The sequence below is a fragment of the Drosophila subobscura genome, chromosome A (assembly GCF_008121235.1).
Source record: "Drosophila subobscura isolate 14011-0131.10 chromosome A, UCBerk_Dsub_1.0, whole genome shotgun sequence".
NCBI classification, from domain to species: Eukaryota; Metazoa; Arthropoda; class Insecta; order Diptera; family Drosophilidae; genus Drosophila; species Drosophila subobscura.
Window position 1 is genome coordinate 11,546,384 of NC_048530.1, and position 23,957 is coordinate 11,570,340.

Here is a 23,957-nt window from a genome sequence, read left to right on the forward strand (position 1 = left end):
TACATCAAATAATTTTTTAAGCTCGTAAACCCGACCACATTTTTCAACCAAGCATCATACTGATATTGCTTAATTATGAGAACACCTTTCCAATGCACACCTTGCATGCCCTCATCAACAAACATCGATAGCAACTCCAAGCTCACCCTCTACATGAAAATATCGACAGACTTTAGTTCCTAGTAAATGCGAATTCATCGTTCATCGTCCACCACCACCACCCAATTCGCTGTAGCGATAATAGCATAAAAAACAAATTAAACAAATAATCTTAGCTTGAGCCGGTCGCTGAAACCGACCAATTGCCGCCGCCGCACAGCAGAGCACGTGAGCTACATTGGCCATGTACGCGACCAACAATGGCGGCACGAATAAGGCGCCAAACAGGTATGTTTCATGCACACCCCCAAAACCCCTCCCCACTTTCGGACACTGTACAACTAATAAAATTGATGTGCCTTGTTTTTGTTCTATGTTTTGTGTTGTGTTGTGATGTGCTCCCTTCATGCTAGCAGCAATGCCGCCACAACGCTGTTCGACAACACAATCACCGTGACACCGATCAAGGTGGATCTGAGCGGGCCCATGGCGCAGGCCTACGCAGCTGGCAAGGTAACAACGACTGCTGTTCAGCGACGAACGCCCAACGCTGTGGTCCTCACATCCCAACATCAGATTCCCCAGCAGCAACAACAGCAACAACAACAACAGCAGCAGCTTCCACAGTCTGCCACGGCCACACTGACGATGCCCATGCAGGCGACGCTGGTGTCTAATAATGCCTGCACCATTGTGAATCCCGGAATGACGATGACGGTGAATGCCAGTCCCAGTCCCAGCACGCCCAAGGAGAAGCCCACGAAGGCGACACGGACGCAAGTGGCCCGGAAGCCGCCGCCGACCATCGACAACTTCTGGCCGAATATCGTGAGCGAGGTGCACGGGATCGGCCAGGTTGATGCCAAGCATCAGGTACTGCCCCTGGCGCGCATCAAGAAGATCATGAAGCTGGACGAGAACGCCAAAATGATAGCGGGCGAGGCACCGCTGCTGTTTGCCAAGGCCTGCGAATACTTCATTCAGGAGCTGACCATGCACGCCTGGGTGCACACCGAGGAGAGTCGCCGGCGCACGCTGCAGCGCTCGGACATCGCCCAGGCCATAGCCAACTACGATCAGTTCGATTTCCTCATCGACATAGTGCCGCGGGAGGAGATCAAGCCATCGTCGGCGCAAAAGGGCAAAGATTCCATGGGAGCGTGCTCGACCACTGGGATGGCCGGGTCCGTTGCCGGCAGCTCTGTTGGCCACAGCTCCGCCTCCTCCGCCGCCACAGCAACCGCCACTAGCAACTTTAGCTTGGGCGGCACCACTGTACCTTCTGCCACGGCCACCCTCAAGATGGACACCAGCAGCGCTGCGACCGCAGCCGAGGTACTCGGCTTCAGCACCGTCAATCAGGACATTTTCACCGCCCAACTGCAGCAGCATCAGCACCAGCAGCAGCAGCAGCAGCAGCAGCAGCAGCAGCAACATCAGCCCCAGCATGTGCAGATAATCCAGCAGGCCGGTGGCCATGCGGGCGGCCAGCAGCTGCAGTACTTCATTGCGCTGCCGGGGCAGCAGGGCACGCAGCTGGTGCAGCAAGTGCAGCAGGTGCAGCAGCAGCCAGCTCAGAATCACTTGTCCCAGAGTCTCGGCCTCAATATTGTGGCCGCACAGCAGCCCACACAGCAGCTGATTCTCACCACCGGCCCCAACGGGCAGCTAACCGCCACTCCGGCGCCGACAACGGCGGCCCAGCAGCAAACGGCACTGCTCCAGAATCTCGCCCAGCAGCATCACCAGCAGCAGCAGCAACAGCAACAACAGCAGCAGCAGCAACAGCAACAAATCCAGATAATTCAGCAGGTGGTGGGACCAACGGGAGAGATAACCAATGTACCCGTAAGTTGTCGCAAGTCGAACATAAATATGCAGAATTCTGACCGTATCCCTTTTAGATTGCCATCACTGCGAGCCACTTGCAGCTGCTGCGACTGCAGATGCAGCAACAGCAACAACAGCAGCAGCAACAACAGCAGCAACAGCAACAAGTCGCAGCAGCTGCACAATTGGCTGGGCAGCAGCATGGGCAACAGCAGCAGGTGATCATACCCACAAATCTGCTGACGGCACAGCAGCTCATACAGCTGGGTGCGACGCCCGCGGGCACAGCCACCCACCAGCAGCAGCAGCAGCATCATCAGCAGCAGCAGCAGCAGCACCACCACCAGCAGCAGCATCAGATTCAGGTTCAGGTGCAACAGCAGCAGCATGTAAATCTCAGCCAGAGCAACTCGAGCACCGTCACCAATGCCACGCCCATATACATCAATTCGACGGTATCGAGTGCGCAGACGGCCACGCAATCGCAACAGCAGCAGCAGCAGCAGCAAACGCAGGCGCAAACGATCACCACAATGTCCACGGATCGGACGCTGACTGGAGGGTTTCGGTAAAAGCTCAGAGTGCTGAGATCTATGTCTCCACCTCCCTCCCCACCCAGCGCATACCGCTCCAAAGAGAAAGAATTTTAGAGGAGAGGCTTAGTTTTTGGACAGATTTGTGGACAACTAGCAATCATATCGAAGCATCGGGAGGCATTGGCATTGGCATTGGCATTGGCATTGGCAATGGCAATGGCATTGATTGCGCCATTCCCCTGTCATCCAGCACAATGTATATTATAAATATTTAGTTTATATCGGATAATAGAGCCTAGAAGATGGATTATACATAGATAGTTTCTAAGTTTTAGATGAGATTCTCTTCAGTGTAGAAATGATTTCAGATTTGAATTTATATGCAAAATATCCTTGCAGATTCCTACACTCGAAGCAGCATATGTAGCCAGCCGTCTGTCCGTCTGCTGTCTGTCCGTCTGTCATTCGGCTTTGCAGCTGTAAGACTTTGGCAACCAAAACTGAGGCATAGGCAATAGACATTTGAGTTGCCAAAATACAACGGCAGTGGTGTATGTTTTGCCTGCTAGCATCCCCCAATTTACGAGAATAAAACTTGTAGTTGGATGAGCGGACAGACGATCGATCTGCAAGGGTATCGCACATGCTTCGGGGCAACCGAAGGTAGCACCTTCCTTCCTTCCTTCCTTTCTTGTTAATATAGACACCCGGAGACGCGCGAGAGTTCCAAGTCTCAAGCAGTATGCCAAAACGGATGAGTTATTGTGGACTGCTTCGGGGCCTGCAGGTTTCACCACTCCTCCAACCACCAAAACACACACAAACACACATCCACATCCACCATCCACATTTTAAAGCTAGCACTTAGAGATTACACAGCCGAGGATGCACGCACCACGCATCCCTCCCGCATATGTGGGGCTGTGCATCCTCGGGGGTCTATTATGTATTTGTATGTGTAACTAGGATAAGATCTGAAATCAATTATAAGCCACAAGGACTATGTGCCAGATGCGACTCTGTACTCCTGTACTCCTGTGTGCTTTGTCTCTAATTCGTTTACTTTCTAGCCAGTATCTTGTTGATGTCCTGCAGCTCACGGGTGCTCCATGGCTCCAGGGGATCGGGCGGTGACGGCATCTTGCGACCGTGCGCCGTGCGTCCACGCTGCTGCCGCTGCCGCTGCTCCTCCTCCTCGCTCTGTTCCGGCGAGACTCTGCAAAAGGGAATAAAGCGCTTTGGCTGCAGGAATGCCTGGATGCCGGGGCCATCACTTACTTGTTCCTGCGACGAACGCGCGCACTCTTGGCCCGACGAGCGGCCTCATCCTGCGGTGGCTGGCACTTGCGCAAATGGAACTGCTTCATGGTGGCATGCACCTCATCAGTGGTGGGCAAGTCCTCACTATCCTGTCCCCCATTGCCGTCCTCGGTCTCCACCTCGGCCTCCTGCTCAATGGTCAGCACCTCCTCGGCGACGGCCTCATCAAAGTGAAAGCCCTGCCAAAAAAACAAAACCGATGAAAACTTCGTTGACCATTTGGATTGATTGATTCCCCACCGTGCTGACGTCCAGTCCGGGCGGTGCCCACACCGAGGACATGGCCTGAAACTGGCCATGGCCATGCCCATCGAAACCCATCGATGGGTCGTGCTCCCGCCGTATGTCCGCCTTGGATAGGGCATTGTGGGTACGCTTGGCCAGCGATAACTTGCCCAGAATGGGCCCACCACTGTCGCTCTCCTCCGTCTCCACCTCGGCCAGCATGGCCATGAATTCCTCCAGCTTCTTGGGATCGACAACATCCTTGGGATCCTGGAACAGATTGCCCAGTGTCGTCATGGGCAACGGTATGGCCAAAGCAGGAGCTGCAGGAGCAGCAGCAGCAGCGGCAGCGGCAGCAGGAGGCAAAGATGTGACTGACTGGCCGACTGGAAGCGGAGTGCTGGCCATGGGTGCTGGTGCCACACTGGGAACGATCTTGACCGTCTGCTGTGTCGGCTGTGTCTTCATTGTCTGCTCAACCAAATCGAAGGCCTTGTTGGCCAACTGCTGCAGTCCGGCAAAGTAGTGGGGATCGTGGGTCTCTGGCCGCTCGTCCGACATCATGATCAGCTCCCGAAAGGGATCTGGGACCGTGGGCGCCGTCTCCTTTCCACCACCACCGCCGCCGCCGCCGCCGCCCAGGGTGGCCGCTGAGCGCAGCTGTACGCCGTTGCTGGATGCCGGATTGTTGGCAAAGGTGAGCATGTCCATGGCATTGGTGAAGTCCGTGTCCGTGTGCATGGTGTTGTAGGGATCCTTGAGCTTCTGCTTGGTCACCTTGACGGGGCTGGAGATGGAGGCGCGTCCCCACATGAGGCGACGCATCTCCTCCCCGGTCATGCCGCGCTTCTTCAAAGCGGTCAACGTGACACGTCCCACACGCTGCAGTGAGACGCATAAGAATGCAGTTCAAGGAATTGAGGGGCTTCGTACCCGCCCCATGCACTCACCTTCCAATTGGAGACGGCTCCCTTGCGCTGCTTGGCCCGTGTCTTGCTCTTGCTCTTGATGACCATAACGCCGCGCACCTCGAAGCCAGAGTCATCCGATGGGCCCAGCGGTATGGAATAGGCCTCCAGGTAGCCCTTGGCATCCGACTGCGGCACGGCGCGCTCCAGGGTGACAACGATCTTGGCCCATTGCTTCATCCACTCCTTCTCGGACTGCTCGATCACCGTCACGTAGGTGTTGCCCATCATGGCGATCAGCATGTTGAGCAACAGAATGGGCACAAATATCATGAAGATCACAAACACCGTCTTCGAGAGATTCGGATATGTGGTCTGATTGAGATCTGGATACTGGATGGATATGGAGGGTTGGAGAGCAAGAAAGGAAGCCTAAATGAGGGTTCTTTGGCATGTGCGAATGAGACTCACATTGTAGTCACCCAATGTGGTTTGGAAGAGGGCCATCCAGGTGCTGGTGTAGGTGTTAAACATTGTCGACTGCACCTGCGGATGTCCCTTGTAGAGGAAGTAAAAGGCCTGCGAGAAGCCACACAAAACGATGCAGTAGATGATGCCAAAGGTGAACATGTCGCCGGTGATCATAGAATAAATCATTGTCACAAAGGGACCAGTCAAACGAATGGCACTAAGAGGAGAGGGATTTGCAGCTTAGAGATCATCCAACCTGTGTCTAACTGGCACGCTTACCCGGCAAAAAACATGAGCAAAAACCAAGAGCCAGGCACTGCAAAGATCAGAATGGCCTCCTCGGTGTCGGTGTCGCCAATCAGGCGGAAGGGTATGCAAGCCAGTATCAGCAGATTCGAGAACAAAAAGATGGCCTTGGCCGGCGCATGCGACTGTCAGGAGTAGGCTAAATCAATGATAACGAACAAAGCCAAGTGGGGGAGCACCTACCAGTTGCTTGAGGAAGGCCGATAAACCCTGATTCTTGATCTCATCGCCCTGCTGGAACACCACGTAGCTGAGAACGCCCGCAATGGTGGCCAATTCGGCACAATATCTGGCCACTGTCTGTGCATTATAGTCATCGCTGGCATCCGCTGGCTCCTCTCGTTCCTGCAGAGCGGCTGTCGCAGCGTCCGCCTCTGGCTCGGGCTCACCCTCGTGGGCGGGACGCAGATAAACAGAGACGGACAGGCAGAGCAGATGCGTGGAGAGGATGAGGAGACGCTTGAGGAACTGATTCTGGGCAAATGTCTTCCATTTCTCCTCAAGCAAACGCTGAATGATGCCACCGTCCAGCATGTCCAAATGCTCTGGTTTCGTGCCATTCAGAATGATGAACAAAGCAGAGTTCCAATCTACAGGGGCATGGCGTCATTAATAAAGTTAAATCCTTTTTTATCTCCCCACTTACTCGTCCTGCCATCGGGCAGGAGTGTGTCCAGCGCATTTAGGGGATAGCCCGAGCAGGTGATGTTGCTGTAGCGCCAAAACTCGCGCGCTGAGAGCTCCAACATTTCGCGAAAGACCTCGGCACGGCCCAGCTTGCAGGCGAGTGTGAGGGGCGTGAGACCCGTCTGATTGACGATGCCATTCTTGGCTGGGGTCTTCGGATGGCGCAGGGCATAGCCGAACATGTCCAGCTTGTCGCAGACCACGACCATGTGCAGTATCATGTTGCCGAAGGAGTCCTGGGCATCCGGATCGGCACCGCAGTCCACCAGCAGATTGTAGACACTCTCGTTGGCACAGCAGGCGGCCCATGCCAGCGGATATTCACCCATGTAGGCCAATCCCTCGTAGTCGGTGCTCTTGGCGGGATTCGCCCGCTGCTGGTCGCGCGGCAGAAAGAAGCTGCCGATGGCCCGCTGGTTTATGTCCGCACCCGCCTCGATGAGGTCCGCCACGAGCTCGTTGTTGCTGTAGGCAATCGAGAGATGAAGGGCGCTGGCACCCAGATACTCCTCACCCTCCATCACGTCCAGCGCCAGATTGGGGAAGACGCGCAGCAGGACACGGGCCAACTTGGTGTGGATCTTCGAGTCGCAGATGATCAGCACGTGGAGCAGACTCTCGCCAAGGGCGCCGCGGTACTGCATCTGCCAGCAGGCCTTGTGGTCCTCCCACTTGCCCAGCGGATCGTGAATCGAGAGCGATGCCTCAATGGGTATGGTCACCTCCGTGTGGTCGCGATACTTCCAGCGCAGGAACTCGGCCCGATTGATCACCTGCCCCTTGCCATCGTTGTACATGAACACTCCGAACTGTTCGCGGATCAGCTGCTCCACGGCAATGAGGCCGCCCGAGTTGATGGCATCAATCAGATCGCCGCCTAAAACCGGGCAGAGCATGGATTCGGATTGGGCATGGAGTGCTCTTCCACTTACCTCGCTTGTAGTCCGCCAGCTTGTACAGAAGGCACTTGCAGGCCGTCGCCGAGGACTGTGAGATGACCGCATCCAGGATGGCACCTGGCTTCATCTCCGGCGCCTTCTTCCTCAGGCATTTCTTCAGCAGGAACTTCATCGTTGCCACCGAATTGGATATGGCTTGGCATTAAATGTTCTTCACTGTCGCTGCTTCATTGGTGTCCTCCAATTTGTGCGAAAAACTGTTGTTTGTTCGATGTCCTTTCGGGCGCAGCGAGAGACGAGCAACGTTGTCCCTGGCAACACCAACGCTTCCCCCCCCCCGCCAAGCCAAGCGGAACCTTCGTGAGGTTCAGAGCTTTCCACATTCGATAGGGAATTTATTTAACATAGATTGACATCATACATATATTGGGATATTATTATTTCGTTGAGTTCAAGTGAAGAAAAGTCCAAAACAACATGCATGTCGTGTGCGTGATTAGCTGCAAAGGGTTGCACTTTGTTTTTCAACTGCTTGGGGGATTTTCATGCCTCTCGAAATACAATTTGTTCTTGTTTTTTTTTTTGTATATTTTCTCTTTTTTTTATTGAATTATGTATATAAATATATTTTTGCTTTCATTATTATTATTATTAATAATATTATAATTATTGCTTAGGGGCTAGAGTATTGGATTTTAATGGGGGGGCGGGGCTTTAGCGGATATATGTATATATATAATCATACTGTAAAATAAATTGTATAAATAATGTGTATGCTTTTTATTCGCATTTTGCATTTTTGCCTTAAGCAATTCTCATTCTGATTCCCTTCTGCTGCTGCTGCTTACTGCCATATCTTCTTCTACCTGCCAAAATCACTGCTCTCGAGGCGTCTTCTACCGACATACCGACATCTATTCACTCTCATTTGAGGCATACATTTATCGCTTTTAGTTTTATATATTTGTTATGTTTTTTGTATAGATATAAATAGTAATAATGGAAATGAGAGAGTTACGAGAGAGAGAGACGTAGAGAATCGAAAGAAGTTTCCTAAATATATTATCATATATTTATATACGCTTGTAAATATGTGTGTGTGTGTGTTTGTGTGTGTTTATCGTAATCGAATATGGCTAATAAATACAAAATGCTTGCATGGGGTAGACGGGTGTCTAGGCTTAGGTTTAGGTTTCCCCATCCAGTTATTCAATATAAAATATCAATTATAATCATATCAAATGGTTCTCTCCGCTTCGCACCCCTCCTGTAAAACCCAATCCAGAGTTATTGGTTCTTTAACATCATCTGGTGCTGGGGGAGGGGCGCCGCCGGAGATCAGAATGTTCGTTCAGTTTGTCTGAATACTTTGTGAGTCATTTGTTCAGTCGTTCCATAAGGTTTATACGATTTAAATGCAACTTGGACTTTCGATTTGCAATTGTTTCAGCATTGATTGGGGATTGATTGGGGTTTACTTTATCTCTTTTTGCGACGCATTGTATATAGTTTAGTATACATATATATGGTATGCCTATAGCTATTGTATGTATAATTCTTTCTGTGGAATAGAACCTTTATCAGTTAGCACACTAGGCGGCTAGCACAGTATTGCCCATTACCCGAGAACTTTGTATGTTGGTCTGCTGCATGTCTCTGCTCAGATCTTCACTTCTCATCTCTGCTGTTTTCTGTTTGCTGTTGTCTGCTGTCTGTCTATTGTTTTTTCAGTCGTTGTTTCAGCCATGGGGAGGGGGGCGTGGATTGGAAGTTGTTGGCCTTTTAGTTACGATTGGTATACAAAATATATATATATCAATATATGTCATGTATTTATAATATATATATATGTATATGCTTGTATATAAGTATATATGTATATTCTATTGCAAGTACAAAAATGTCTATTGCCCTTCCTACTACTCCTCCGAAGGATATTACACACATTACAAATGTTTATGGCAACTCGTTTGTTGTTTTTTTTGTTCGTTTCTCTCTTGTGAAGTTATTGGGAGGGAGATTCGCCAGCCAATATCTGGCTCTGGCTCATCTCTGGTTCAAGTCTTTTCGTTATGAATACATTTTGGAATCGTACAATTTTCGAGTTTGTTTCTCTCAGCATTTTCTTTGATTCTCTGTTTACAATGTTTGATTTTGTCATTTTAGTTTCGCTTTCGCTTGCTCTCGGTTTTTGTTTTGTTTTTTGTTTGTATGTTCTTAATTAATTGTCTTTACGCCTATGAAACGTATCCAATTATTATTATATTTTTTATCAGCAATTATTACAGTTACAGTTACAGTCTATATGTTGTATTTTTGTTAGGGCATGGTTGAAGGAGGATAAAGGATCGATGGAGCAAAGACTAGAAAGAAAATGACAAAGAAGGAGACAGACAGTTGACCCTCTCGCTCGCACGCACACCACACATACAAATGACAAAATGAGAGAGAGGGATAGAGAGAGAGAGAGAGAGAGAGGGGTGTAAATATATCCTTATAAAAATATATTATTATATGGCCACATACAAAGAAACAAAACCAAAAAAAAAAAACAAAACAAATACACAAACTTAAGGACGCGAGAACTCAGGAGGGATTCCATTAAGTGTAAATGATTATCAATTATACAAGTCAGGCCTAAACTAATTTTGGACTAACTACTTAAATATTGTAGCACACGTTTACACATTCAAACAAATAAACATCCATAATTACACATTAAAACGCTGTGTAGTTTAAACAAATGTAAAAAACGAAGCGAAACGAAACGAAACGAACAAAATTATTGCTTACGATCGGTAATTTGGCAATTCTTGAGCAACTGCAGTGTGAGTTGAAGGAGAAGGAGGGTAGGGGAATACGGCTGATAGGGAATGAAAAACCCAAGGGTACGGAACAGTCTAACCTTTCCTCCCCCTTTTTTTTTACAACATACAAATGTGTATACTGCACGGATTGGAGGACCTTCTTATGGCCATGTTTGTGGATTAGTTTTTTCTTTTGCTTGCGGCATGTCTACGAGAGAGAGTTCTATATAAATATATATATATTACTACTATTATTATACATATACATATATGTATGTAATGTTTTGCTGTTGCTGATGCTGTGTCCTGTCAATATTTATAGTAAAAGTTACACCCAATTTTGTGTCTGTTGCTGTTGATGATTTTTTTGCTGCTACTCCTGCCACTCGTTCTCGTCCACACCCTCCATATCGTCCTGCTCCAGCTTTGTGGTGTACTCCATGCGCGCACTCACCGATTTCTGTATCTGCATTATAAATTTTGATTTAATTGAGTTAATGTGTTATCGTGGGGGCTGCCATACCTCTTGCTGTTTGTTTATTTCGTACTCTGACTTTTGGCCGAATTGAGCGGGCTGCTCTAACGATTTCTTAACATGCTGCACTGGCACTTGTTGTATGGAAGAAACTGCAAACACAAAACAGAACAAAGATAGGAGGTGAAGGTGATGCAGTCAAGAGCACGACGCAGCACGGACTACTTACGGGTCTCCATGCCCTCGGGCTTGAGACTGATCTTGGGTGCCGCCTTGTCATTGTTGCTGGCAAACCAATCGTCGGCACTGAGCGTGGCGCTCCAGGTGATGCGCGTGGGTGGAAAGAGGTCGTCTTGGAACAGTTCGCTCTGAAAAATGATTACGAGAATGAATACTCAGGTTGGACACAGGCAGGACGCACTCTGCACACACCTTGATGCGTGGCACTGTGAAGCTGAGCGGCTCGATGGTCGTGTTGGTCAGCCTATAGGCCTTGGAGAACTCCACGCTGGCCACATCGCAGTGGTTCTTGGTGAGGAAGCTCAGGCCCTGGTGCAGCGATGTGCAACGATGATGCGACAGCGGGCAGATGTACGGCTCCTCGTCGGTGATCTCATAGCAATAGATGGTCGAATCGCCCTTGCCTGTGACAAACAGTGTGGAGCTGTCCTCGTCATAGTAGGGTATCAGTATCGATGGCGACACATCCAGACTGGCCGTGTTCAGCGGTGCCGACAATTTTTGGGCATTGTAAACGCTGATCTGTCGCTCCGAGACCCTGCAAAGTATTATGAAAATAATATAGAAACAGAGGAAAAGCGTGGCAGAAAATATCGTACTTATCGAATCCAGTGCAGACAATATATTGTCCCTCGACGGCCCAGGTGATGCGTGCTCCTCGGGTGCCCACGGGTCCGTTGCCCTCGCGTATGGGCATCTCCGATTTGCGTGGATTGTAGACGCGTATTTTGCCATCCTTGCAGACGGTGGCACCCAGACGGCCGCATGGGCTCCAGGCAAAGTCGAATATCTGGTCCGAGTGGCCCGTGAGCGAGCACTTCTCGGTCATGGTGCGCAAGTCCCAGAGCTTAATGGTCATGTCGTAGCTGGCTGTGAGCAGAACGTCGGCGGCCAACGGGTGGAAGCGGATGAAGTAGATTTTGTCAAGGTGGGCTGTCAGTTCGCCGGCGGGCGTGTTTGTTGGCTCACTGAGGCCGCCCTCGGCTATGTGCCAGAGCTTGACAATGCCATCGTCACAGGCAACGGCCAGGCGCTGGGCATCGAACGGATCCCACTGGAAGTCCATGATGTTGCTGCCATTCACCAGCGAGGGAATGACACCATCGGGCAGACGGCCCGGGCGACTCAGCTCAAAGATGGCTATCTTGCCGCCTGGCCCCGAAAGCGGGACCGCCACACGCTCGTGATTGGCATGGAAGCCATTGCATTCGCCCGGTATCTGACGGCTCAAGTTGCGCAAGTTCTCAATGTGTGTGGACTTGTGGCCGGGCGTGCCCTTCAGGTGTCGGAATTTGGAGACCTTGCCGAAAACGGTCGAGGTGCGTTTGGTCGAGGCGGCACTGAAGGCGGCCTCCGTGGCGGATTTCTTGAGTCCAGCAGCATTGGCGGCTCCATTGTTGCCCCGCTGCTGACGATGTTCTTCGAGGAGCTTTCCCTCCGGCACCGAGATGCGCTTGCCGTCCACGCAGGTGCCACCAATAACGTTGCTCTGTTGCTGCGGCTGCTGTTGGTTGGGCTTTAGCGGCTCCACCTTGGAGGGTTCGCGACGCCTGCAAGAGGACAGCATTGAGAAAACATTTCACAGGCTTCTTCCTGCCACCAGACACTTACAATGGCACTGGCGACTGGGCCTTCTCGTCCACCTGACTCTTGGAGCGATTCTCGTAGAGACGTCGACGCTCGGCAATGCTGCTTCGGGCCGAGGAGAAGCGTCGAAGATCGGCATCGGTGCGATCTTCGCCCTCCGTTGAGTTCTCCGACGATTCGGAGTTTTGTTCGAAAATCTAAGTGGCGGGCGAAACGGGATAAAGAAAAGAAAATAAAGTGTGATTAACGCTGGCTATCGCAATCGATGGCAATCGGGTGGTGATCCCCCTAGCAGACCTTATCGGATGATTCATCATCGTCAGCCGAAGACTACAGTGGTTCCAGTAGTGGTTGTTGTTGTGGTTGTTGTAGTAGTTGGAAGTTGTAGTAGACAGAGGAGATTGTTTGGTTTGGGTAGTTAGTAAGTAGTCAGGATGCGTATCAAAGAAAGTTAGGCACGAGATAAGGCGAATTTTGTTGTGGCACAGGCACAGGCACAGGCATGTAAGAGATGTCAGAAGAGAGCAGATTACAGATAACGATTACAGAAAGGATTAAACATGTTACACGCACACACACACACACATATGTAGTAGTAGAAGGACTACAGCAGACTAACCTCAGAGAGAGACAGAGAGAGAGATGCTTACCTTGCGTCGCTCCGATGTGGTCAGTGACTTTTGCACTCCATTTCCAGCGGTTGCAATCGTCTCCCGCTCGTTCTTCTCTGTAAAGTACATCGGGGATACAGAAACGTGTTGTTATGATGACGTTGGCTTCCACTCACTTTTGATTTCAATTTCGACAATGAGATCCGGCTTGGCTGACGGCTGTACGTGAGCAGCTATGGCTGGTGCTGGTGCTGGCTCTCCGCCTGCGCTGCCTACGCTGCTCTCCTGGCCAACGCTCGAGATGTTCTCATGTGAGCCGGGTGCAAGGGGCACGGCAAACACCTTGTCAAAGGACACATCGCCTGTGGTGCTCGAGAAGGGCTTCGGTCCCAAACGAGGCTGTGTGAGTGTGCAAAAAAATAGTTCAAGTTCATCAAAAACAAATCTAAGCAAATGGGTGCCGCTCAAAAATCAAATCATCAAAAATAACAACAAAAAGTGCACTGAAAAATGTGGAATGCACCGAAGACGCTTTCGGAAGCAACAAAAGTTTGACTTGTATAAAAAATAAACATCTGAAACTGATCGCGACATTGGCAACAACTGAAAATTGTGCAAAATGTCTGCAAAATGGTGACAAAAATCATAATATTCTGAGGCAATAAAAACAACAAAAAAAAGCCTTGGATTTGGTGGTCTACAGGCCAAAAATAAATCTCTACAAACGAAACGAAACGTAAATAAAATCGATATCAAACGCTATCGATATCTCAATAAATAACAATGAAAACATTAATCAATTAATATAATCATTGTTAAATATAATGATACAGATGAAAAGTAATCATTAAATCCAGTCGATTGAAAGAGAAATAATCATTAAGATCAATGAAAAAAATCAATCAAATGATCGAAAACAAACAAAATCGAACAAAAATCAATGGTGAAAAGAAATATCAAAAGCAACGCTACAAAACAAAATCTAAAGACAACAACCAAAAACGATGATCGGCAGATTTCTATCTGTGGATGGATGAACAGGATGTGGCACCTTATAGGCAGTCGCTGCCGTTGTACGTGGCCTGGGCCGTGGTGTGGTTGTGGTGCTGCTACTCTCGCCCGCTGAATCGCTGGCCTCTGGCAGCGAGTTGTTGCGCGATGTTCGCGGCATTGGCTTGGGCGGGGAGTTGCTGCCGCTGGCTGAATGCGTGTCCAGAGCACCCGACGAGCTGGCGGATGCCTCTTCGCTGCTGCCCGCCGAATGTTCGGTGGGCGATTCCTTTTCATCATCATGGGCACCGCCGCCCGCAGTACGTACATCCTTCTCGGAATCGATCTTGTACTTGGCCTCAAATTTGCGTATCAGCTCGCTACATTCCCCGTCCGGCTGTGACTGCGACTGCGACTGCGACTGGGCGCAGCTCTTCTTCTGACCGGCTCCGTTCTGGGTGCTGTTGCTGTTGTCGTTGCCGTTCTTCTCCTCGAAATTGTTGCCCTTGCTCAGCATCACAAAGTGCTCGTTGTCGTTGCGCTTGGCCGACGACAACTGATTCTGGTTTGGGGTCTGTGTCTGGATCTTCTGGCCGGCGGCCGTGCCCTTGCCTTGGCCATTGGTCCGCTGGTTCTCCAGATTCTTGACAAAATCGCTTAAATTGCCCCGATGAATCTGAATTGATGGCCAGGAAAACGGGAATTAGAGATCAAAGATCGAATAGAACCACCAACAGACAGCCCCCTGCCCCCTCTGTACAGAAATTCCCTATTCCTCAGTACCGGCTCCCGTCCTGACCTGACCCGCACTTACGATTATCGGTTCGTCGCCAAGTTCCCGCTTTGCTGGATCCAGATTCATTTTGGGCACCGCCTGATTGCTACCATTCAGCCACTCGCTGGCAATCAGTTCTGTTTTGTAGCCCGTGGTCTCCGGATAGAGATCGGCATGGAAATCGCGATAGGTCTAGAGGAGAGAGGAGAGAGGAGAGGACAGAACACCCAAAGTTTGAATCGATTTCATTCGGTGAATTGGGTATGTGGGCATCGCATACCTTTCTGGGCACTTGGTACATGATGGGAATGACCATGTTGGATGTGAGTTGGAGAACGCGATTCACCTCCGCCTCCATCACCTTCAATGCCCGCTTGGGGACCAGGCAGGCGCCCTTTGTCTGTTCGCCAGTGTGACGCAGTCCCTCGATCAGATATGGATCCTTGTCGGTGATCTCCAGATAGTTAATGGTCGTGTCCCCCTTACCGGCAAGGAAGAGCATGTTCGTGTCGGGATCAAACAGTGGCATCAGTATGCCCGTCGAGCAGTCCAGCTCGAGGGTCTTTTCGGGTGTGCCAAAGTTACGGATATCCCGGATGATCACCTGCCGCAAGCGAGCGGCATCAAAGCCGGTGGTAAGGATGCGCGACTGGCCACCCAGCCAGACGACTCGCGAATCCTTGATGCTCTGATGCGATTCAGCCAACATTTGGATGGGTGAGCCGGCGGCGCGTGGATCGAAGATTCGCACACACTTGTCCTTGCAGCTGGTGGCCAGGACGGTGCCATCCTCGCGCCAACTGGCCGACTGTATCACCTCGGGATGCTCGTTGTTGGCTGTGTGAGTGGAAAAGGTGAACCCGATTAGACGTCGTTCGTCCAGCACTGGGTTTGACAAAGGCACTCACAGAATATCTCCTTCTGGCTCCTCAGATCGAACAGGGCCACACAGCCGGCCGCTGTCGAGTACATCATACCATCGGCCGTCGGATGGAAGCCCACCGTCTCCACGCGACGCTGTTTGTGTGAGAAGACGGCCTCCGGATCGGAGAGCGACTGCTCCAGGCCCTTTTCTGGTATATGCCAGATTTTCACCTGCCAAACAAAAGACAAAATCATAAATATGAGGGGATGGACGAAAGAATGGATAATGGAGTTCGTACCAGGCAATCCTGCGATGCGGTAGCCAACAGGCCGTCATGGAATGGCGAAAACTTCAGGTCTGTCACTGTGTCCGTGTGGCCATGCAGCAGCGGCATTGTCTTGCTCTTGCGCCCGCAATCGTCCAGCGGCAGGACGGCCACACTCGATCCGGTGTGCTCCCAATTGAAGGCCATGAAGGCGGCCGAGGCGGCGATATTGTTGCCATAAGTCTGATAGCTACCCACACAGATTTCGCGGACGCATGCCTCCGCTTTGGGGACAATAGGCGCGGCATTTTTATATTTGGAAGCCTTGAAGCGCCAGGCCATGCTGTTTCTTTTAGGCTGAGGATGTGACTGTTGCTCGAATGGAAAGCAATCCGATGTGCCTGAATGTAGAGTCTTTTTCGCTGAATCGCTAGATTTGGGGTGGGTTCAGGTCTGTGGTCTGTTCAGCTCCCGTCTGTCGCTGGCTCTGTGAGTGTCAGGAAAAGTGCAGGAATATAAAGAGTTTGAGCTTGAGTCACAGTCACACATCTGTTTTCGGGCACTTTTTTAATAATAATAACATATCAAATATTTCTATGGCTAGTAGTTCCTGGTGTTGAAACAAATGCCTGCTGTTGTCGTCGTCGCCACCGCCATGAGTCACTCGATAAGGCCACAAACAGAAAAAGAAACAAACCAGCTTTTTGATAAGGCAATTCCCGGCAGAGCGAGGCACGGCGCAGCACGGAACGGCACTTGCACTGCCATCAAAAACTCACACACACATACTGGAATATACATTGGAATGAAATTGGAACGGTGTCCGTTGCAAATTCTTCCCCCACACCCACTCCGCCTGCTGCTGCTTCTGCTGCCAATTGAAAAGAGAAAGCAAGCTAAATGCAACTGCGATTGCAGCAAGTGCGAAGAGCAGAAGAATGGCTTCAATGCCAGCCAATATATCCATCCATCCATTCGACAATATCCAAAGATGTTCCACAAAAAGCCGGATAAGCAACACCACACAACCACACACATGTACACTTTTTGCTGGATGCTATATTTGTTCGTATAAGAGGAAATGTGAGGGGTAAAATCGACACTTGTATACCCTACTCCCTCAAATTGCACAGACATAAATGTTGCATTAACAGGAGCCACACCTACATATGAGAGCGCAGATATAGCATACATGCATATATCACCGATCTACGGTTGTCATGGAAATTTCCTCGACAGACAGCCAGCATTCTACGCACAGTTGATGGACCCTTGACGACAGGGGGTTGGAGAATTGGAGAGTTTGTCACACTTGCTCACATACACACACACACGCGCGCACAGGAGAGCAAACCACTTTTTCTCCTCTTCTTTCAGCAGCAGCGTCGCAGCGTCAGTGGATGGTTAATTTCCCAAGTGCAGCCAGTCATCCAGGGGGGGTTGGGAGGTGGCCAACACAGAGACTAAGAGATAGAGAGAGAGGAGACTAACAAACGGAAGGCAAACGACGCGTGCGCCAATTCAACTGGTCCGTTAGAAAGCGGCAAAACAAATGACCACCAGGCTAGCCAGGCAGCCTCAGTCGCAGCCGCAGAAGCAGCAGCGGCGACTGGAAGCACCAGCAGCAACAGCCAAGTGTATCAGGTATTGGGTTTGCTACCAGGTAATGGGGTCAAGTGATTTAGAAAAACGAAAGAAAAATGAAATGCGCCAACCAGCGGGTTGTAGATATACCATGACCGAGACGACAAGTGCAATCAGGAGGAGAGCCTCCTGCTGCTAGTGCTGCTGCCATCTCTACTCTCCACCATTACAGCTCAATATTAACGGGATCCGGTCTGTCCGGCGTGGGAGAGCATGCATAAGAGAAGAGAGCATTAAAAGGGAGAGAGGGAGCGGCATCTTGTGTGCGCTGTGCTATGCTGTGCAGCGTGTGCAAAGGGTGCAAGGAATATGGGTGTCTCCCCTACTCTCACGTGACAATGTCTTTCTCTCTTTCTCGCTGTGGGTGTGTGCTGCTGCTGCTGCTTCTGCTGCTTGGCTGGGGGTGGCTGCCGGGCTGGGGCTGGGCTAATGGGCATAAACCGGCAAGCGCTAGCTTTTTTGCTACTGTTTTTCTGTTCTTTTTTGCTCTTCTCTTCTCACACGCACACCCTCTCTCTACTGGTGGTTGATTTTTGTTGTTCTTGCATCTTGCATTTATTGACATTTTCCGTGACAGGCTTTGAAAATAATGCAACTTTCTAGTTGCTGCAACTTGCGTGCAATTAATTATCGACACACACACACGCACGAAAAAAAACGGATGTAAAGGAGGCCTTTGTTTTTCCTCTTTGCGGCGGCACACACCCTGGCGCCGGCAGCGGCAATGACAATGACAAAAACTACAAAAAACAACAAGAACTGCGCGAAGCCGACGCCGTTTTTTTTGATGAGCAAACAAAGGAGCAGTTTTGCACACACACACACATACACAAGCACGCACGAACATATAAACCACACACTCCCATGGTGCAACACACACCAGAAGTATATAACAATAACAAAAAACAGAATCTGTAACACATTAATTACCAAAAACTTTTCACTTTGCCAAATAAAAATATATCACACCGCGGAATGGAATTGTGGCGGGGCCGGTAATATTTTCGTTTGCTCCAGTGTGACCGCGGATTTATAAGTGGCATATACAGTCTGACCCACAAAAATATACCAAAATATTCCTTCTCATTTTCAAAATATACCATAGTTATACTAAGGAAGAAGGGGAACCTAACCCACGTTGGCCCGTAAAATGAACACCTTAAGTTTGTCACTGTTCTTTCACTTTAGCAACAAAACAAAAGAGAATATGAAAACTGGTTTACGATGCCTCATTTCAGTGTTACCTTTTGATACCCACTGCATGGCAATGGGTTAATCTATTATTTAGGTTGCGAAACAGCCCATGATGCTGACATTTTTCCAAAATAATGGAATAAATTGAAATGGAAAATAGATTCGCATCCCGTGTGTGGTATAGTTAGGGAAATATGTATTATTATTAGTTTAAATGAAATACATAAGCAAAATGAAATTTGAATTTTCATTGCGCGCTTGTTGTGTATCTGAAATGTGCTCTAAATATTGAGGTATATTTCGGTATTTAAAACCAAATCCAGCCCTGGTTTCGCGAGAATGTTGCTGGATAACTGTAGTATAATGTTGCAAATTAGAAACGAAAAAATGAGTAGGGAAATAGCAAATTGGTTTTCGAATGGGCCACAATAATAAATACCAGACATTTTTTTCATCAAATCTCCAATGACCGGTTTTATGAACTTTTTATTTCGTATTTTTAGTATTTTGTGCAAAAACAGTACCAAAATTATAAAGCAACCATATGTTGAACCAAAATTAACGTTTTTGTTGAACTTTCTTGTCTAAACCTTGTTTTATGTACAATCTTATCAAACCGAGTCTTCAAACTTAGCCAATCTTGTAGAAAATTGATTCACCAATCGGATAAAATCGAATTTTAGATGCTGAGAGATCTAAGTATCTTGTAATATTAAATCGAATATCAAAATTCGGCGAAATGATTTGTATCGGTATATTTACGGAGTGTGTATTTTGAAAATGAGAAGGCATATTTCGGTATATCTTATCGATAAATCCGCGGCCACACTGGTGCGTATTATTTTCTCTCTTCAGAGCTGTATTGTTATTTTTTTTGTATATTTTTTTGATTAAATCAAATTGAATTAACTTGATTGCAATGTTAACGCTGTGCGCGAGAAACAACGAGAAGACATCTGTGCAGCACCTCGCACTTTGATAACGTTGATTATATTACGCAGATATAGATAGGATCGTAAACAGAAGAGCGTCGCGGCTACGGGACAGAGAGAGAGAGAGTGAGAGCGAGCAAGCGTATGCCAGTGCCAGGCCAGTTCGCGTGTGCCTCCATGTGAATGTGTATGTGTGGGTACAAATTTCGTGTGCGGCGGCTGCAGAGAAGCAGAAGAAGAACGGACACGGAAACGGTAAGGCTCATCCAGCCTCCGGTCTCCGCCGTAACATTAAAAGTGCAACTACATCTCCGGCTACAGCTGCAACTGCAATCCCCAGCTCCAGTGGAGGAGAGGAGGAACTGGCTCGGGCGCGGGCCCCTGGCCCTGGCCAAACCTATTCAATGCAAAGGCAAGAACCAACACCAAAAACACCAAATCGGATAAAATGAATTTACTGCAAAAAATTGGTGAGTACAATTGTCTTTCTAACAGCCCCGCCTCCGCAAAAGCCCGCTACCCCTTCCCCTGACCGCATCCCCCTTCTGCCCTTTTGCCGACAATGATAGAAACAATTGTTATAACCTTAAATGAAATCGAGAAAACAATTGAATGGTGTGTGCATGTGTGTGTGTGTGGGTGGAAGAGGGATGGTTAGAGGCGGTTTTAAGGGATTTGCTGTTTTTCTTAGCTCGCTCTCACTCTCTTTTTACTCTCTGTGTGTGTGCGTGTGTGTGTGTGTGTGTATATATGGGTGCGCTCAGAGTTATCCCAATCCGTATAGTATCCCTATAGTAAAATCCATCGATGGTATGCATGGTCCAAGCTAATCCCAAGGAACGCATCCATATTCCCTTTCTGCAGCTACTCCCACGGCTGGTGTGCGTTTCGGGAGCTGTCAACAAGTCTATTTTTAGCATCCACCAACGTCAACATCGGCGCTGCAGTCGCAGTCGCTGCCTCTGCTGTTGCTGCTGTGTTACTGCTACTTGCTCCCCATGGGAAGGCTTCTTCCGCCTCTTTCCCTCTCCAAAGAAGTGTTGAAAATTGGAGAGCAACAACAACAACAACGAATTTGAGATTTCTCTCCACTTCCTTTCGACCTGCCCTGCCCTCCCACTCCGTTCTGTTCCATTCCACCCACCATTCCGTTTTTATTCTAAATGCATTCCCCTCCTGCTCCTACTCCAGCAGATGGATGTGGAATTCAAATATAAAGTGAAAAGTGATTTCCAACTGCATTGCAAATGTGTGGGTGCAAGTGCGATGGATATACAGCACAATTATGTGCATACATACAATTGTGCATATGCATATGTATTTGTTCCACCTTTAACAGTTGCCCAGCGGTTTAATCCTGTTGCATCATTACACCTATTGCTCGAGGAAGGCAAAAGGGTATGCTGGTTTTATGCATATTTTGGTTCTTCTCTGGTAACTAAAGAAATATTTTAGTATTTTCCAGAACAATAATTAAATATTTACATGCATTGTATTGTATACGGTAGCCCATCTATTCCTGAATCAAATTGTCTGTCTAAACTCAAATATAAGAAATGTCCATTCATGTTCATGTGTACTGCCATTCATCAAATATTTTTTGGCAGCGAGAACAACTGAATTTGTTGTATAATTCATTTTCGAACTCTAAAATAAAATGAAATTAAATACATATGTTCAGTAAACAAAAATTGTGTATTTTCGGAGAATTTAACCCTATTGAATTTCCAAAAAAATCGTTTTTTCCTTCCAATAAGTGCCGCAGGAAGCGCGGAGAGTGTCTGGTAGTCGTCAATATTTTGGGTGATCAATAAATGATTCGTTTAATTATTTATGTCATTTTCTGCACTTGCAAAAGTCTGTGAACATTTCTTTGTCTCTGTTTTTGTGTGAATTCTAGATCTTAGACAAGAAAACACGGACTTGAGTGATATTTTTGCGCGTTAATTTGATAAGCGGTCAGCGCTTTTGATAGATAATGGCGCAGAGCCGAAGCTCTCTCCCTCTCTCTCTCTCGCTGCTCTCTCCACAAACACATCTGTACATTTGTATGTATTTATTAAGCAAAAGTTCATTTGAAAGTGCAAATGTTGGGCAGTCCCAAGGTTTATTAATAGTAAGGTGAAGGTGCTCTCATGATAGTCGCAAAGTTTGACTCCAAGAGTGGGACAGCTCCACACCTCATTTGGAGCACTTTGTGCTCATCGGGTGGTCCCAGCTGCTGCTGCTGCTGCCCTGCCTCAGCCCAATTAGATTTGTAAAAGTTATGCCGCTCTCCCCCTTACCCCTGACGATGGCGCTCACGCTATTGTAGCGCAGTAAGCGCTCATCGCTTACCGTTTGACGAGTCGGAGCTGGGGTCTGGTCTGTGGCCGCTGGTTGATTCAGTCGCACGCGAAATTTTCTCATCAACGGTACGCTCCGCTCTGCTCCGTTCTGTTCCGTACGTTCCGCTCCCCACACCGAACAGCCGTAACCCAAACGAAGCAGCCCCCCGCTCGTATCGCACGCTCGTGACCCGCCCCAAAAAGTGATATCATAAAAGCAATATCTCTCTCTCTCTCTCTCTGGGGATCACCGTCTCCCTTTTCCTGCTTCCCCTGCCAATAAAAAGGGAGTGTGCGGTTCATTTGTTTTTTTGTGGCGCGTTTTTGTGTGTGTGTGCAATAGATCAATGATATCGATACAGATACAGATTCCCGAACAGCGGGAGAATCGTTGAAGCGTTTGCTCCAGTTTCCCGACCCACAAATTGGTTGCACAACAAAATACAAATAAAACAACAACAACAAAACCAAGGGATTCAGAGAGAGAAGGAATAAACGGAAGAAGAGTGGAAGGAATATCGTTTACCGCAATGCGTGTTCTCAATACAGAGCTTCGTTTGCGCTTCAAAAACCGCAGGCCGAGGCCCTTCAATCGGGCAGCGAGTGCCGATGATGCTGCCATGATGGATACATCTAATCCCGGTACACCCGCCACCACCCCCACCGATCAGAGTATACATGGTGGCGGAGGAGGAACCATCAGTATGAGTATGTACATTTACATATGTATATATGTATGTATGTATGTATGCAGGTGGAATGCTATTTTACTTAGTAGATAATATCAACCTATTTATAAGTGTGCAAAAGTGCAAGAGTTCGACCCCATATCTACTGAGAAAACATAAGCACAAAAGTCTAGATTTTTGAATGACCTTGAGGTGTGATAAGGCGGGAAAATCAGAATAAGATAAGAAGTGTTTAGATTGTGGAATGCAATGATTACCATTCGATTACGCGATGTCTATTCCCGACTGCTTCCCTACACATAAGATTGATAATGATCGGGGCATATTATTAGTATTCGTTCCCCCAAATTTAAGCTTGCTAATTATTGGGAAATATTATTAATATTGATCGGCAAGGGTTTACTTGTATGTAAGCAACGATAAATCTAATAAATGAGTTTCTACGTGAGCACATATGAATGTACCATCTGCGACACTCTGCGATAAGCTTTTACGGCTCACAAATTCATTCCCAAATTCAAGGACTGACGTTCCAGCAGAGTGATACAGTAAAAAATAAATGCAGTGAGGAGGCAAATGCAATTGCATTTATTGCAAAATGTTGTTTGTAGCAGAGGTGTTGTACCGCGGGTTCAATGATTCTCGAATATTTATAATTGAAACGATTAAAACTGCCAAAAACAGCTCTACGCTTGAGGGATGAGAGGATTCCCCTGCCGGACCGGACGGACGTGTTGGTGCTATCGATAACATGCGTCTGCGAAAAAAGCGCTCATGTTCGCATTTTATCTTCCTTTTCCCATCTCGTATCTAATCTAATCGCTCTGCTTCATGTCTAATGTCAACATACACATGTCATGCCCAGCAACGTACATTGTTGGAATTTCTGGGATTACTCTATGAACCAGATGGACGTGTGGACACATCGTCATAATCATTTACAATAAATGTGGGATCCGATCAGTGTTTCGTGTTCCCTCGTTCCCTCGCTCCATCTCTAATTGTTCTCTCCTCTCCATTTTGGCCCCTTCTCTTCTCTGTTCTCCGTGCTCTTTAAAAAGCAGATGGAAATGTAAATGTAAATGGGGAAAGGTTGGGCAGAGGGGCATGCCATGGCATTGTGTCGTGTGTTTCTGTGTGTGGACATGAAAAGGGTTTTGTTTAATTGTTGTTGATTGAACAATTTTTGCCTTGGCTTTCACTGCACTTTCTAACACGGTCTGTCCGTCTGTCTGTCTACCTGTCGAGTCACCTGTTGCCAGTCGCCTGTCGCCA

The 23,957-nt window shown here is 48.3% G+C and overlaps 4 protein-coding genes across 12 annotated transcripts in view; 2 read left to right on the forward strand and 2 right to left on the reverse strand.

The window, feature by feature from the left end:
• Positions 1-205: 205 nt before the first annotated feature.
• Positions 206-3,484, forward strand: LOC117902438 (nuclear transcription factor Y subunit beta). Its single transcript, XM_034813824.1, has 3 exons — positions 206-387; positions 516-1,947; positions 2,004-3,484. Exons 1-3 carry the CDS (start codon positions 344-346, stop codon positions 2,499-2,501), a joined length of 1,974 nt encoding a protein of 657 aa, XP_034669715.1. The 5' UTR covers positions 206-343; the 3' UTR covers positions 2,502-3,484.
• Position 3,485: 1 nt separating this feature from the next.
• On the reverse strand, positions 3,486-7,453 carry LOC117902428. The gene is made up of 9 exons (XM_034813797.1): positions 7,315-7,453; positions 6,342-7,259; positions 5,879-6,285; positions 5,669-5,820; positions 5,390-5,606; positions 4,961-5,311; positions 4,026-4,892; positions 3,744-3,964; positions 3,486-3,681 (listed from the first exon to the last, which is right to left on the reverse strand). Exons 1-9 carry the CDS (start codon positions 7,451-7,453, stop codon positions 3,525-3,527), a joined length of 3,429 nt encoding a protein of 1,142 aa, XP_034669688.1. The 3' UTR covers positions 3,486-3,524.
• Positions 7,454-7,901: 448 nt separating this feature from the next.
• On the reverse strand, positions 7,902-18,581 carry LOC117902378 (coronin-7). 6 transcript variants are annotated; one of them, XM_034813710.1, is made up of 15 exons: positions 18,471-18,581; positions 15,930-16,383; positions 15,675-15,861; positions 15,047-15,603; positions 14,806-14,958; positions 14,053-14,667; positions 13,178-13,400; positions 13,041-13,117; positions 12,688-12,720; positions 12,415-12,587; positions 11,403-12,353; positions 10,996-11,341; positions 10,793-10,931; positions 10,612-10,715; positions 9,259-10,554 (listed from the first exon to the last, which is right to left on the reverse strand). In XM_034813710.1, exons 2-15 carry the CDS (start codon positions 16,236-16,238, stop codon positions 10,462-10,464), a joined length of 3,960 nt encoding a protein of 1,319 aa, XP_034669601.1. In that variant the 5' UTR covers positions 16,239-16,383; positions 18,471-18,581; the 3' UTR covers positions 9,259-10,461. The 6 variants fall into 6 exon arrangements, with proteins under 6 accessions (XP_034669635.1, XP_034669601.1, XP_034669593.1 ...); XM_034813702.1 differs by lacking the exon at positions 18,471-18,581 and having other exon boundaries at positions 15,930-16,463; XM_034813717.1 differs by lacking the exons at positions 12,688-12,720; positions 18,471-18,581 and having other exon boundaries at positions 15,930-16,462.
• A 1,000-nt stretch (positions 18,582-19,581) lies between these two features.
• Positions 19,582-23,957, forward strand: part of LOC117902322 (guanine nucleotide-releasing factor 2) — a 30,298-nt gene continuing 25,922 nt past the window's right edge. The window contains exon 1 of one of the 4 annotated variants that reach the window (XM_034813648.1): positions 19,582-20,136. In XM_034813648.1, the coding sequence (XP_034669539.1) occupies positions 20,115-20,136 (22 nt within the window). In that variant the 5' untranslated portion in view covers positions 19,582-20,114. Of the gene's footprint in view, positions 20,137-22,072; positions 22,702-23,957 lie in introns of those variants that run through there. The other 3 variants (XM_034813633.1, XM_034813682.1, XM_034813658.1) reach the window with 3 other exon arrangements.

What these genes read in the sequence shown, in the direction of transcription:
- LOC117902438 (XM_034813824.1), top strand. Translation starts at nt 344, where the DNA reads ATGTACGCGACCAACAATGGCGGCACGAATAAGGCGCCAAACAG. An exon ending in ACGAATAAGGCGCCAAACAG is followed by an intron (nt 388 to 515) that starts GTATGTTTCATG and finishes TCATGCTAGCAG; the next exon opens with CAATGCCGCCACAACGCTGT. An exon ending in GAGAGATAACCAATGTACCC is followed by an intron (nt 1,948 to 2,003) that starts GTAAGTTGTCGC and finishes TATCCCTTTTAG; the next exon opens with ATTGCCATCACTGCGAGCCA.
- LOC117902428 (XM_034813797.1), bottom strand. Translation starts at nt 7,453, where the DNA reads ATGAAGTTCCTGCTGAAGAAATGCCTGAGGAAGAAGGCGCCGGAGATG. An exon ending in CCTGCCCGATGGCAGGACGA is followed by an intron (nt 6,286 to 6,341) that starts GTAAGTGGGGAG and finishes ATGCCCCTGTAG; the next exon opens with ATTGGAACTCTGCTTTGTTC. An exon ending in CGGCCTTCCTCAAGCAACTG is followed by an intron (nt 5,821 to 5,878) that starts GTAGGTGCTCCC and finishes TACTCCTGACAG; the next exon opens with TCGCATGCGCCGGCCAAGGC.
- LOC117902378 (XM_034813710.1), bottom strand. Translation starts at nt 16,238, where the DNA reads ATGGCCTGGCGCTTCAAGGCTTCCAAATATAAAAATGCCGCGCCTATT. An exon ending in GAGCCAGAAGGAGATATTCT is followed by an intron (nt 15,604 to 15,674) that starts GTGAGTGCCTTT and finishes CCACTCACACAG; the next exon opens with CCAACAACGAGCATCCCGAG. An exon ending in TTGGCGACGAACCGATAATC is followed by an intron (nt 14,668 to 14,805) that starts GTAAGTGCGGGT and finishes CCATCAATTCAG; the next exon opens with ATTCATCGGGGCAATTTAAG.